The sequence below is a fragment of the Brugia malayi genome (genome assembly GCF_000002995.4).
Source record: "Brugia malayi strain FR3 genome assembly, contig: Bm_v4_Chr4_scaffold_001, whole genome shotgun sequence".
NCBI lineage: Eukaryota > Metazoa > Nematoda > Chromadorea > Rhabditida > Onchocercidae > Brugia > Brugia malayi.
In genome coordinates this window covers 327,694-343,639 of record NW_025062478.1, presented here as the reverse complement: position 1 = coordinate 343,639, position 15,946 = coordinate 327,694, and the positions used below count along the sequence as shown (strand labels likewise).

General features: G+C 25.9%; 1 protein-coding gene across 1 annotated transcript; it reads left to right on the top strand.

The window, feature by feature from the left end:
* Positions 1-7,394: 7,394 nt before the first annotated feature.
* Positions 7,395-15,531, top strand: Bm5836 (conserved hypothetical protein,hypothetical protein; the record flags this gene model as incomplete). The annotated part of the gene is made up of 11 exons (XM_043081161.1): positions 7,395-7,590; positions 11,059-11,180; positions 11,374-11,511; positions 11,631-11,769; positions 12,018-12,106; positions 12,376-12,542; positions 12,614-13,085; positions 13,527-14,389; positions 14,494-14,647; positions 14,978-15,063; positions 15,426-15,531. 11 exons carry the CDS (start codon positions 7,395-7,397, stop codon positions 15,529-15,531), a joined length of 2,532 nt encoding a protein of 843 aa, XP_042937095.1.
* Between the last annotated feature and the right edge of the window lie 415 nt (positions 15,532-15,946).

Sequence of the window (15,946 nt, the reverse complement as noted above, 5' to 3'; positions counted from 1 at the left end):
TTATTCACCTTTTTTTGAAATTTGAACTTTTTTAGTTTTCTTAAATTCCTTTTTTTTTTTTTTTTTTTTTTTTTGTAATTCAAATTGGTTATTATCAAATTATTCCATTTGTATATTTATTACTATTAATGATTGCATGAAAAGATGGAAATTTCTTTTTTGTTATATATAAGGTCATTTATCTTTTTTGATTAAAAAGAAAACAAAAAGTGATGAACTGATGAAAAGGTCATATCAATTAATTTTTTCCTCACATATTGTTTCATCGTTAATCATTAAAACTCTCAAATTATTAGCAATATTTTTTTTTTTTTTAAATTTAATAATCTAACGTAAAATAATAGTTTCATTTTTTGATCTTTTACTCATATAAGTAATTTGATTTTTTATACTTTTTTCTTTTTGTTTTATGATGACAAAAACATTGCAATTTATGAAAAGGCAAAAGAGAAAAGAATTTTTGAAGTCTATTTGTTTTTTTTTTTGGCAAAAAGAGAACTTTTAAGATAAGGGCGCTATTAATTTTAATTGGCATTTTTAAGATTTTCATCACTCACACATTTTTTGATAAAAGCTTTCATTTGTTTGTTTAAATGACAGTGGCAGTGAACTGTCACTTATTTGAAATTAGACGGAAAATTTTAATTAATACTTAATTTCAACTTTCAACTATCAGTTGAAATATATTAATTTTGACTCTTGAATTTGAAGAGAGGTCATAACAGTGACCCCTAAAATAATCATTGAGTTTTGTTGCTATTGAAGAGAAGCAAAAAAGAAGAATGAAGGATTAAAATATGCAGCAAATGTTGTTTGACAATTAAACTCGTTGCCTTAGATACTTTTTGCTAGACGAGTTGTACTTTCCAGTCTAATTAATAATACTCAAAGATAAGATAAGGCTTATATAATAGCTTCAAATAATCTTAGCATCAAATTCTTCATTATAATCTAAAGCTAACGATAATTCCGGCATGGATAAATATTTAAATTGAAAATTAAGACTCATTCATTTTGTGAAATGCCAAGTGAGTCAAAATTTAACAAAATTGCATTTGTTAAAATATAAACTTTGCATGAAACAAAGTTACTTTGAAAGAAGGAGCGCTAATAAAACAAGAAACAAAAGCGCCAAACAGACATTTATATTATCACAAATAGAAGAAAAAATGACAAAATATTTATTGATCCTTCTAGCAAAAAAGAGAAAATTCCGTTTCACTAAGTTCATTTCATTTCATCAGAAATTTTTTATCAAATTAAATTTTTACATTTAATTATAGTCATATGAAATAATTAATTAATAATTATTAGTAATTGTACCATTTCTAGAAGAGAATGCTATTGTTGAAATTCTTAAATTTATTTAAATTTGTTGAAAATTGTACTCAATTCAAGAATAAACGTTTAATTAATTATTCACTTATTACTATTTAATGTTGAAATTAATGCAATGGAAGCAAAAAAAATTTAATTCATTTAGTGCTTTAGCGCCACTTTAATTTAATCAAAAAATTGACCACTCGAAGTGCTCATTCAATATAAGGCTAATGTGACATCACTTTAAGAAGTTTTTGAAGACAAGTCGAGTCGAGGACATGTCACCTCGGACATTCCCTTAATCACTCATCTTATTGAGTATGCGTGATATGCGTGACAATCAAAGCTCGGATCGGCGTCAACTGTCACGCACCTTAAGTACTCTTACGCTTTCCTATCAAAATTAGACTAAAATTATTGCTGTCATTTCTTATCAGAATTATTTATTGATCAAGTTGACAGTTACTGTAAACTAATTAATCATATTACATTATGATAAATCGATGTCATACTTAACCGTTTGAACAAAAACACAAACTGAAATTACAAGTAATTCTAATTTAAATTAATTTGAAGAATTTATGAGTTATTTTAAGGTTATGATTTCCTCTAAAGCACACAATTTTCTAATTCAATTGCAAGAAAAAAATAAGTGAATAATATTAAGTAATTTCGTGCGATTTCGATTCGTTGTTTTTCGAAAAGTTTTCCCAACAAACCGTAAATCAAAATGATTAAAGAGTTGGAGACAAATTTATTCATTTCATTGTAATAAAGAATGGCTGATGACTATTTGTTATTTTTAAAATTAAAAAATTTTCTTTCTTTCATAAAATGAAAAAATTTTGATGGCTTTAGTAAGATTACATCAAACCATAAATTAATTAATTATTACGAGAAAAAGGGCATTAAATAATAAAAAAAATCTGCTAATTAATAGAAATTAATTTATTTAATTTGATGACAATATTATTAACTTTATGTGAATGAAATTCGCCTTTATGTAAGTAATAATTTCATAGTAAAATTTTTATACGTAAATACTTAGAAAAAAAAAAAATAAAAATAACTGTGATGAATTCTTCATCTTTCTCTTATTGCTATTTATTAAGATATATTAGCATTTCGAAACTTTAGAAAAATAGCAAATATTTTTTTTTCTTGGAATTATGACAGATAATATTGTCAATTTTTTTTCTTTCTAATAAGCGTTATTTTTATTATCATAATTGTTTGGCTGAGAAGTCATGTTTTTTTTTTTTAAATTTGAAGAATTTTAAATATTTAATTTCTGAGCAAATAAAACACTTCATATTCCAATTGGATTTTCAAGATGTTATTTGTAATTCAGTGTGAAGTATGCTTTTTTTTCATTTCCATAGAATAATATTACTTCATGATAATCTCTTGTCTGACCTCAATTTCAGCCTTAATATTTTCTTTTTTTTTTTGCACAACTGAAATTATTGAAAACCACTTCTCTCTTTGAAATCAGTTATTGCTTCTTTTAAACTTTTAAAATGTTTACTCAAAGGTTACCATCATTTGACCTCTAACTTCAATTCCAATTAATTACAGATACTGCTTGCATTATCAGATTAACACAGACTTTAAGCTATTTAAAATTTTTTCTTCATACTTTAATTCACTATATTCTTAACAAATTTATTTTCTCATTTATTTTCAAAGCTTTTAATTTGACTGACTTTCTTCAGTGAAAACGACAATACCTGCAATTAATAAAATTCTATGACTATGCCTAAACAACTAAAATTTTATTTAATTGAGGAACTAAAAAAAACAGAAAAAAAAAACGGAAGCATTAGAAATAGAATGCTCTTTCTGTATTTACCCTTTCGGTTATAAAAAGAACGGAACACTTCCGTATTTCATTTATGTCTCCCTGCTATCCTTTCATTTGTTCGAAAAAGAATTCTTCTACTTTTATCATTTATTTCTGTATTTGAAAGATTAATATTCAACCACTTTTCATCCAATAATTAATTAATCTTTAATTGATGAATGCTTGCAACTTTATACCTCAATATTAGCAGTTATTGATATAACAGATCGACAGTCATGTCAAATTATCTGAATTAAATTGTACGAGAAGTCGAGAAATATCGTCTGAGAATATCAGTCGAGAAATATTGCTCGAGAATATCAGTGTGTCCGGAAATGATTGACAAAGCATTCCTTCCGGCTGAATTCATTTCAGTTTTTTCTGTGGTCACAAATTGTGCATATTGTTTCCTTCTTTCTCATCCAAACCAGTTTTCTGCTATTTTTTCTTTTTTATTTGTTTGTATTCATTGCTATATTGTTAACGATTGATCAGTTGGGCGCAAAAATCCATCCAATCACATTGAAAACAGCAAACGTTAATTTAAAATTAATGTTTTGTATTAAATTAATCGTTATTTGTTATGATCATTGGATAAAATACAAATAAAATAAAGCAGAAAGAGATGAGAGATGAAATGAAATGAAATGAAAAGAGAACTTTTGAAATCTCTCAAAATAAAATACCAAATTCAAAAAAAAAAAAAAAAAGAGTTAAATAAGAAATGAAAATGAAAGATTGAAATTCATTGAAAGAAATTTGAGACGAAATATGATTGTGTATAGTGGAATGTTTGTTTTTTTTTTTTCTTTTCATTTTATTGAAATTTCAAAATGTTTTAATAAGTCTGCTCATTTTCATTTATTATTTCGTTACATTCTTTATTTTTTCTTCAATTTCATGCTATCTTCATTCTCAGATTTTTCTTTTCAGTTCTTTCAATAATAAATGCAAATGAAAATTTCAATGAAATGGGAAAACACACAAACGTTCATTTCACACAACGAAATTTGTTTCAAATTTCTTCTCTTGAATCTCAATTTCTCTTTTAACTTTATATTTTATTGTTAATTTTTTCTTTTTTTGAAAAGTAAAAAAAAAAAAATTGTTAAAAGTATAAACTGAGTTTAATTCGATAAAAAGTTAACGAACAAAAAATAGTGCAAACTGCATGGAATGTTTGCATGCATCCATTATGTGCAAGCTGCATGAAATGTTTGCAGGCATCCATTATGTGCAAATTGCATACACATTTGACCTGCATGCTTTGCATGCATTTAATTTATATTGTATGAATTATTACTATTCCTGTGTTATCACTAGCAATAGTGAATTTTTAATGATTTGATAATTTAGTGTGTCATTCATTATTTGTCATATTATCATGATATGAAATCCATTAATTATCATATTATCATGATATGAAATCCATTAATTATCATATTATCATGATATGAAATCCATTAATTATCATATTATCATGATATGAAATCCATTAATTATCATATTATCATGATATGAAATCCATTAATTATCATATTATCATGATATGAAATCCATTAATTATCATATTATCATGATATGAATGATTAATCATATTTCTTTTGGGGAAAGAATTTTTTTGCAAAAAGTGAATTTTTTTTGACTTTTTTTTAAACATTATTAATTTATTTACCGCAACAAACCGAAATGAATTTCCTAAATATTTAATTAAATATCCATTGAGCTTTGATCTTTCAGATTTTTTAGGTTTCAATTAAAAATGTGAATGCTACAAAAGAGAAACATATTAACTTGCAACATTCCATTGCCATTAGTCTTTCATCGCCGAATAAACAAATGTTTAATTTTTGTTGTTTTTTTATTTTTGTTTTCAAATTTTAAACTAAAATGAAAACCGTCCTATAATATCTCTTTAACACTTTTAATAATACTTTTCAACAATGTAAAATCTGATGGACTTCTACTGTCATTTGATAATATTATGTGATTTGTTTACTTTCAGGATTGTAAAAGTAAACATAATATGCATAATGTAAGTTAATATTCATTGAAATCCATTCACTCTAACCAAACTGTTAGAGTGAATGGATTTTTCTTTTTTCTTTTTTTTTTTTTTTTTTTTTTTTTTTTTTTTTTTTTTTTTTTTTTTTTTTTCTAACAGTTTAATTCGTTTTCTTTTTCTCATTTCTATGGTAAATACCTGAAAGAATTGAAAACTTACAAATAAATTTACCATTTGCTCCATTCCATCTATTAATTTAACTCTAATATTTTCATTTTTTGCTTCTTATGGTTAGCAATGGAAATATTTTAGATTTTAACATTAACAGAAAGAATTTCAATTGTAAACGTTAGACCAGTTTAATTGTTAGTAAAATATCAGAAATTAATTGTTTACATAAAATAATTACTGGCAAAAACTGATTAAAACTTTTATACTATATGTTATGATATCATAATTTTAAAAGAAGGAATGAGAAATACTTTCCTTTTAGTTACTTCTAGAACTTTCAAGTATTATTGATAAATTGATCTATTATGTATTCATTTACTGATAATTTACTGATAATATATGCTTGGCATATAAAATTTATTTTAAAAAAAGAAAAAGAATGAATGAAAAATGAGAACTGAAAAGTCTAAAGTGATAATCAATCACATCGTATCACACCAATAAATTGTTCACTTTTGTCATTCTGCGATAAGCATTTTTCAGGTTGACCTACTAAATTTGTAAACAATTTTGGCCTTTGAATTTTTCTAATTGATTATATCTGTTTGATTAATAAAAATTAACAGTGATAGCTAGTCATTAATACATTATCTCAATGATTGGTTATTATCACTTTAATTAATTTACTACTTTTCAACCTTTGTTAATTTATGCTACTGTAATTTCTACGTTTAACTATTTAATGAAGAATTTGTATAATAAATCATTTAATTTAATTTTATTTCTTAACCCTTTTTCGAACTGAAATATGTAACGTAAGAGTGAGAGAAAGGGAATGCTAGAGAGAGAGAGAGAGAGAGAGAGGGAGAGAGAGGAGAGAGAGGGATGATGAGAAGGGCAATGGGGCGGAAAGCGGAAGAGATGCGCTCGAAAGAAAATTAGAAGGAAGTTAATGAAATTTGTTATCAGTCCTATGCAATGCTCCCTCTCTCTTTTCGTGACCATTTGAAACATTGTCGTTGTTTTGACCAATTCTAATCGTGGCCATATGTCATTGTCCTCATTTGAGCTGCTTAAATCTCAAAGGTATTTGAAGACTTACTTACTTCAATGAATAAGCTTACTCTCAAAAATTTTAATTTCTAATAGAAATTTAGAGATCTTATTTTGGTCTTATTTTTTTGCATTATTTAAATGATATTTTTATTTTAATATGTGTGCAATCAGGTCATTATGAAATTCATTGAGCAATCACTATGAAATTAAATTAAATCATTCACTCTTTTTTAAAAAAGGTTGAAAAAGATTTAAACTAGAAAGAAAAGCAATGATAGTACTTTTAGAAGATATCACTTAATAGAAATTAGATAAATGATTATCAATGTGCAGTTCAGTTGTGATTAATCCCATACTGATAATAACAAAAAATGTTTTTCTATCGAACATTTCTCAGTAAGTTTTGTTATCAGTGTTGTTATTGCTGCTGTTGCTGCAGCTATTGCTACTACTGATATGTGATTCTGTATGAAAAGTGATAACATCAGTGAAACTAGACGAGTCATTTCGGATTGTCCTTGAAGTCATCTTGGCCTCAATTTGTTGTCTGTGTGTGATAATATTTCGATTCTAACATACATATATGTCTTTGTAATTCTTTAGCCTCTCCTCTTATATCATTCAGTTTACTGACAACAGGGCGCCAATCACAGATTATCACTAACATCGTCTCATTATCATTATCAGTGCTATTATCGATAACACTGCTTACTATATTACTGCTATTATTATACTACTATTACCGTTACCTGAAAAGTGGAAAAGTATTATTTGCGAGTGATAATTGTCTTTTAAGCTTTTTCAAATTAATTTCTTATTCCAAATTGGCAAACAGCAGCAATTTCTACTTTTTCTTTTATAGCAAAAAAGCATTCAGCAATTATTGTCTTTCACTAAGTGCGATCAAATAATTTAAAAATTGAAATTACTTTATTATATGAACTGGAATAATTGAATTAATCTGTGATTACTATGTGGTGCAGAAGGAGAAGCAATCAGATGAGATCACACTTCACACTAACACTGATAATTTTGATAACTGCTGCACCGAATGCTGTTCTGGCTGAACGAAGTTGCTTCACAGCAAGCCAAATTGCTGGTATTATATTTGTGACATCGTTTACGACATTCTTTGCTGTCATTGGCATTGCAATGCTACTATGGTACTTCTATCGAAATCGAACAATTGATAAAAGTATGATATTCGCGATTCTAATTTAATCTGTTGCTATTTTAGGAATTTAAAAAATTCTCAGATTTTAAAAATTGTTAAACTTATTCAGTGACACTTTTATCTTTTTAAATGTTAGTGCAACTAACTTTTAAATCTAACAAAGTACAAGAAAAAAAAATGAAAGAAAATAATAAAGAAAAATTTAATTAAATGCTATCAGTTTTCTGAAAAGGTACTTTTTTTTCGGATTTTTTAAAGAAGATTTTAGGTACATTCAACTTTTATCAATTTTCCAAGTAATTTAATTCAAAATTCTATCTAAAAATAATAACACAAAAGTGCTAATATAAGAAATTCTGGAAATCCTTGAAATCTATCAAAGTATAATAGTATTTGTTAAATAAAACAATTGAGTAAATAAATAATTTCATAACAGAATTTTTATCTTTTCTTCATTCTTGAAAATAAAATCAAACTTGAAATGAATTATATTCATTTAAATCATTTAAATTCTTTAATCTTTTTTGTAAAAAGTTAATTATTAGCCGATGAAATTTGAGAAATACTTCAAAGAAAGACAGAAAAGAAGAAATTATAAAATTTAATATATCAACTTATCACTAATTTTTTTTTTCATTTTTTGGCGAAATGATTTATCAAATTTATGAAATTAATAAAAAAGGTAAAAATATTTGTAAGAATTTTCAAGAATTTATTGTGAAAAGAAACTACTGAAAACTTTAAATAAATACTCAGTAAATTACCAAATTTCTACTTATAATTTGATAAAAGATTAAATTCTGACTAAAAATATATAAATTATTGTGATATGCAAGAAAAATTTTTTTTCAGTTGCAAATTTGAACTGAAATATAAGTTATTGTAATGATAATTGGAAATTAAAAGTGAATTTTATTTTGTTTGAGAGATTGGTGGAACGGTACCACCTCGTTATCAGTGATCGTTATCAGTAGCATTAGAAGACAAACATTCACTCAGCAAATCGGCAAAATGTAAAAGTAGGCAAATTGGATTTGAAATCAAAAAAGAAACAATTTAATTAAGAAATGTTTTTTGTTTCATTCTTCTTGGAAAGGACAAAAGAAAAAGTATTTATGGTCTCAAAAGAAATGTTACGATACACTGTATTCGATAATTTAATCCAATTATTTTATTTACTTGAAATTTATTCTTTTCATTTAATTAAAATATTTTTGGATTAAAGTATTTGTCTATTAGCTTTTTTATATTTCACAAATTTAAAAAACAAATTCTTATTTCAAATTAATCATTTCAAAATAAAACAGACAAAGTATGTAATTACAAATTAAAATGACATTTTATTCATAAATTCCATTTCTTTATTTTTATGCAAAAATATTAAATTTTTAAAAAACTTTTTTTTCTTTTTTAAAAAAATTAATGAAATGTTTAAAAAATTACAAAAACAATGTATTTTTTCATCTTTTTCGATATTTTTAAACAGTTCAAATGTGACAACTCGATAAGATATTACGACAATACTTATTTTCCTTCCATATTTCATTAATGCTTTCGTAATTAAAAATATTAAAATGAATAAAATCAAAATTTGAAATCAAAACCTTTTTTGAAAATTATTTTTTAATCCAATACAATAACAAAAAAAAAGTGAAAGAAAGTATTTTATTGATTTGTCATTATTACTTCAACAAATCATTCATAACTAACTGCAAAATATTATGAAAATTTCATTTCATTAAACTAAAAACTAAAAAATGCTTTCATTTCTAACAAAGTATTATCACTCATTCAAAGATTTTTATTTTCATTTAAAACTTCAATAAGTAATAAATAAATGAAAGTTAGCAAATGAAATATTACTTTGGTGAATAATCAAAGTTAGCGATAATATCTCACTTTCAATGCAAAATATATTTTCTATTAACTGCGCCGCATTCATTTTTTTTTTCTTTCCTTTCAAGAAAGAAAGATGAAAAAGCTAACTTACAAAAAAAAAAAAAAGTGAAATTAAATTAAATTTCATTGATCAAAATGAGATAAAAATTTTTCGAAATATTTTTACGCTTGAAAAGAAATAATTTGTTGGATGAATATTTCAAATTTAAATGCTCAAATATTTCAGTCTTTTTCTTCGGTCTTTCTTAGATGGAATAAATTAACTTTCAAAAATTGCAGTATTATTAATGAAATGCATTTTGTCAGATGTTTTTTGTGACAAAAAAAAGAAAAATATCTCAATTTAAGGCACATATTTCTCTTACTTTTGATGTCACTCTTGTCAACTTTCATTTCGTAGCTTTTTAAATTAAATTATAACTTATTTTTTGATAAAATTAAATAATTTCTTTCTTTCTATTCAATTTTCAAATAAACTGAAACCTTCGCCTTTTTCTTTCAAACTTCTCTTATCATTGATTGTTTTAATAAAATAATAATTATTTCTTCCAAACGGAAATTTCAAAAGAATTCAGCAATGATTATTTAATTAAATTGGTGATTGGTAAAAAAAGTTTGAAAAAAAGTTTGACGAAAGATCAATAATTGTATTTAGAAATTGCGATTTGCAAAGAAAAATATCACAGCATATAAAATTTAAAAAAACATGATTATCAAGAATAGACTTATAAAAACTATTATGATAAATAATTAGTAATCAATTTTTAGAATTTATTATTTAAGTATTAATGCTTTCACTTTATGAAATATTGAAGGGAGATAATTAAAGATTTTATAAAATATTTAAATTTTACAATTGCTTTTCATTTAAAAATTGTGATCATTTTGCAACGCTTAATTATTTACCATAAATTATTAATTTTAAATTAAAACGAAACAAACAAAGTGTGTTTTCCATTAAAATTTTCACTGTTATTTATGATAAATAACAATAAAAGAATGAAAATTTGAAATGCAAAAAGTTTTAACTCATTTCATTCTCATTTCTAAACAAAAAAAGAAATGAGAAAAATTTAAAAAAAAAAAACAAAAGACAAAAGAAAAATGTGTGTGAAATTTTAAACATTCTAATAATTCACTGTTTTTTTTTTTTTTCAAACAAACTGTTTGTGAAATATTAAATTAAGAAAGTTCTTAGAGATAGATATTTGATAATGCCAAAATGAAACACTTCAACTAAATTAAAATAAGGCCGATGAACTTTCACTGCCACTTTACCATGATTAAAATCAATGAAGTGTGTAATAATTGTGCGAATAATTTAGCGAATACAATTCTTTGTCGCCCAAAAAAAAAAAAAACAAATGAAAAAAACAACAACAATAATAATAATAATAATATGATCATTTGTTTGCTTACTTTTTAAACTATTATAAAATAATTTATAACAAATTAAATTTATTTTATTTACTTATAAATGTTATAATAATATAACTATAAATTTATATTTTTTTTTTTCAATACATAAAATTTTTAATTTATAGTAAAAAATTCTTTCTGCAATATTAATTAAATGCAATGAAATTTCAGATTTTATAGCCACAATTGAAAATAATGCTGTAAAATCGGGGAAAATGGTTTACAGTGAGCGAATGAACGAAATGGAAAGTAAAGCAGTTGAAGCGATCATATCACCGTCATCGATTGATAAGGTTAGAAGAGATAATAAATTCGTTTATGATTGATCTCTCAAGGAAAGCAAATGATAGATGAGAAAAGATGAAGGGATTGTTTAAAGGGTTAAATTTGAAATTGTTTAGCTTTGCTTTCAATTTCATTTTCATTTAATTTTAATTCTTTCATTTTTTTTTTTTTTTTCCAAAGAAAAAATGATTTCATGTTCAGATGACATCATGCAGTTCGTTGACATGCAAATGTAACGATGACTCGGATGATATTGGCTTGGAAAAGCAAAAAATTCAATCAAGACAAAGACGCCAGGCTGTATCTAACGATCTCACAAATAACGGTTCCACCAATATCGTAATGAAATTTCAATCTAATTTATTTTAGGTGATATCAAATTTTGTTAAAATTTTTCATATCAATGTTTCAATGCTTTTTTTTTCTTTTCTCTTTTTAAAAAAAAAAAATAATTTTAGCTGGAAGATGTCGTTCGATGTTTGCTGGAAAAAGATACCAGCGCATTGGGTTTTCAGGTAGCGCAAAGATCAGATGGTATCTGTGTCAGTTATGTCGAGCCTAATGGTCCGGCTGATCGTTCCGGAAATATTTTTGTTGGTAAGTTTTTCATGATGAATAAAGTGAAATAATATTATTTGCATTACTGATTTCATTTAAAAGTTTAAAAGTATTATTAATTAATTGTATAACTAAGAATAAAATTAAATTTCAAATAAATATTATAGCATACAGAACATTTTACATTATTCACTGAAAATTGGCAAATAATTATTCAAATTAACAATTAATTCTGTTAGAAGTGGAAATTTCAAAACATTCGTAGCAATATGATTTGATAATTTCAGGTGATAAAATAAAAGAATTAACGATAACCTTTGAGAATATGCCAATTAGTGACGCTTTGATAATTCTTAGCTGTGCTTCAACTTATAAAGTATGCTCTAATTTATTGTTTTTTCCTTTTTTTTTTTTTTTACATCGTTTAATTTTTATCTAAAATATCTGAATTCAAACTGCTCAAAATTATGTAAATAAAATTAAATACAAATGTAAAAACTTGAAAATAAGATTGAATTTAAATTAGGTACAAGTTTGAATGTGAGTAAAATTTACAAAAAATGATTTGAAATTTTTCATATTTTAAGTTTATTTAAAAAATTTTTTTTTTGCAAAACTTCTAGAATTTTCGAGTACAATTTGCAGATTCGATTAGAATTAGAAAGAGCTATAATCAATGATGCAATCCAGCCAAATTGTCCGGAAACAGAAAAATATTCTGATATCTCTTCAGATTCCATTCAGCAATTTTCTACTCTCTATAAAAGCTATTCCACTTCCGACTTAGCACTTCGACTGCAAAAAGCGCAAATGTTTGTTCTTGAAAAATTCATTTCGTTTAAATCAAATATTATCATCGATCTAATTACCACCTTTCATTAAGGTTCGATAAGGCTGTAAGTGGTGGAAGCTTTATGTCCAAGCAGAAATATCAACTTCCACGACGATCGGTTATAAATACAATTAAAGAAGAAACGTCATCGATTCCTGAGACTCCCGTGACGCTGTCGCCAAATAGTCCACGTTCAGATTTCACGGAAGATGCTGAATTTGTTATGACACAACCAGTCATTAGTGAGGAGACTATAGTGATCAGTGATCCATTTCCAATCTTGCGAAGCCTTCGAACTTCTCCCAGTGAAATGCTTTCTCAACCGCAAATTCCGTCTTGTGTCGTAACTTCCGGAACTGATTCAAAATCAAAATCGAATTCTGCATCACAAAATACGTTACGGCAACAATTAATGCCGCAGATTCTACCGTCATCCAACGGACATTCCGCACTTCCGCTGATAGCACAAGAAAACCACAAAGTAGATGAAATTAATTGCAATGGATTTTCAGAGTTTGTTGAGGTAAACTTTCTTAATAGTGAAATAAAAAAGTTTTGATAAGATCTGTTGAAAATTAGAGTAGTAAATTAGGAGTAAATAAAAGAAAATTTAATGCTTAACTCTAAGAGATATCAGAATGCACAGGAATTCTTATCAGTTATGTTAGTAATCAACCGGAATAATTATCTAATTTATCAGCTGGACATTCCTCATCTCTGTTGGATTTTCGACTTAACATTTCTCTTTTCCAATCATTTTCAGACAGCTATGAAATGTTCAGTTTAGTGTAGAGCAAAAGAATCAAATATTGTCCCATTTCTTGATTAAATACTTAATGCGACAATATTTTGATCACTTCGATCGAAGTATTCAAATAAATGACATTACGCACTTCGTCCATTCCTTTATTTTTTTTCATTGTAAATTTTCATTTTTTCATTTTATACATTAAACAATTTTCAGCGATCACATTTCATCTATTCAAATGCAAATATCAAAGATGGCATCCGAAAGAATTGTGTCGAATTTTGTGAATTAATTGAGCCGAAACGTGATTCAATTGTGATCGAATTTGAAGAGAATCAGGGAGATAACAGTTATCAACAAACTGATCAAGAATTGATTAACTTACCAAACTGTAATGGTACATTTCATGAAGCAGAAAATAATTTGCATAAAGCTAATTTTGATAACGACAACAGCGCATCAGCGCCAATAGTCGATGCATCAAATAATACAACTATTAATTGCAATCATACTGAAAATGATACTAGATCCGAAAATATTTCCAATGTAACTAATGCAGAATGCAACAATTCCAATCATCCAATTGTCAAGATTGAAGCATCGGATAATTCGTCTCAGAGAACAGAAAGACTGGATAATTTGTCTAAGAAAACAGAAGGATTGGATAATTCGTCTCAGAGAACAGAAGGATTGGATAATTTGTCTAAGAGAACAGAAGGATTGGATAATTTGTCTAAGAGAACAAATGTTGCTGCAAGCAAATTCAGTAACTTCAAAACAGATAATCGATTTTCAAACAATCCTGAAGAAGTTGCAGTGCAGTCAAATCATATAGATGCAAGTGAACTTAACGGCACGCATATAATGGAAAGTAGTATACCGGTTTTGGAGTCACCGTTGATTCCCCGGAAAACAATTAATGATGAGACACTTCCAAATGAGACCAATCAAAGATCATCAAAACAGAGTCAGTTGAGGAAACTGTCCGGTAATTACGGTACTAATGAAGTGAGGAAAGTAAATGGCATCACCGATGACTTAAAAGATGAAGGAAATAACAAAAGTAATATACCACAAAGGTGACCTTTTGACATTTAACTATCACTCAATAATCATTTTTTAATCAAATTTCAATAACAATGTATGAAATTTCTATGTGATGCTTAGTTGTCATCAGTTGCAGAAGTCCAAAATGGAGTCCAAAGCTTCAGTCACACATTCCAGTTGTTACTAGGACACCGTCAACAAAATCCAAAAGTAAACTTCCAAAAGTCGAAGGTAATAAAGTTTTGGGCAATACTATGCGCAACAAAACAGCACCTGATGATACCTTGAAGGTAACAATTTTTGTCAAACACAAACTTTCCTTCTTAATTAATTCAAGGTGAATTCTCTTCTCTTATCTATGCTTATCATTTCTACTGCATTTTATTATAAATTCAGTAAAAAAAAAAATAAAATTTTAAAAAGTATTGAACAGCAATAAGCTTTTCATGCGTAAATATTTTATTAAATTATGAAATTTTATTTTATTTTAAGCTTATTAAATTTGTAATTTTATTTTTCAGAATAAAAAATAAACTTTTGTTCGATCATAGAATTATTAATAGTGAACGAAGAGTTTCTTTAAAAGAAGTAAACAAAGAGTGAAAATGTTTATTTTGCAGAATGATATGAATGGTGCATCATTGTATATTGCAAAGAAAGAAGCATTACGGAAGACTTATCTTCCATTTTCAAAAATAAACAAAAGGTAACATCGCAATTTGCATAATTCATTAGCCATTTGACTTTGATTAATCGTTTCTTGTTCTTTTATCATGCAATATCATCATTTTAATTAATTTTTTTAAATCAATGATATTAATGAATTTACTACTTTTAAATTAATTTCCGCTTTTCTTCGAGGAAAGAATACGAAAAGAAAAGTATTATTATGATAGCATTAACACTGTAAAAGATTTATTATGCTTTCTGCAAAAAAAAAGAAAAAAAGTTTTGAACTTTTCTACTATTACTATTATGTGTTATTCACAATAATTTGGTGAACTTTCAAAATTTATTGAAATTTGATATCGAATATTTAATTAAAAGGGAATTTCATTTCTCTTACAGTGAAGAAATGGATTTGAATAAGGAGCGCAAAGCTCGTTTAGAAGCTAATCAGGCGCTATTGCAACGACAGCAGGACGAATTGAGGACATTAGGCATTTTGCCATGAATGATTCAAATTTTTGTTTACATAATTTAAAATACCTCTAAATTATATTCGAATATTCTTCTTCTTCTTCAGCAGAAAAAAAAAAGAAAGTTTTTTCTCTTTTCTTTGGAAGTTTTAGTTTTAGCTTTTATTTTGCGAGCAATGTGATAGCAGTGTTAATTATGAACAATTTAACAAAATATTATTTATATTTGTAAACAACTCTCTCTATCTCTCTTTCTCTCTCTCTCTCTCTATATATATAATTGTTATTATCTGTGCCAAAACAATACTGTGATAATAAAATGCATTTTTCTTAAATTTTATTAGTTTAGTCACATGATGAACTACTTAAATAGCTATTTATTAACATTTAAATTATTTTATTTGTATATATATGCACAAGAAAAGAGAAAATTTTTTGAATAAAAATAGT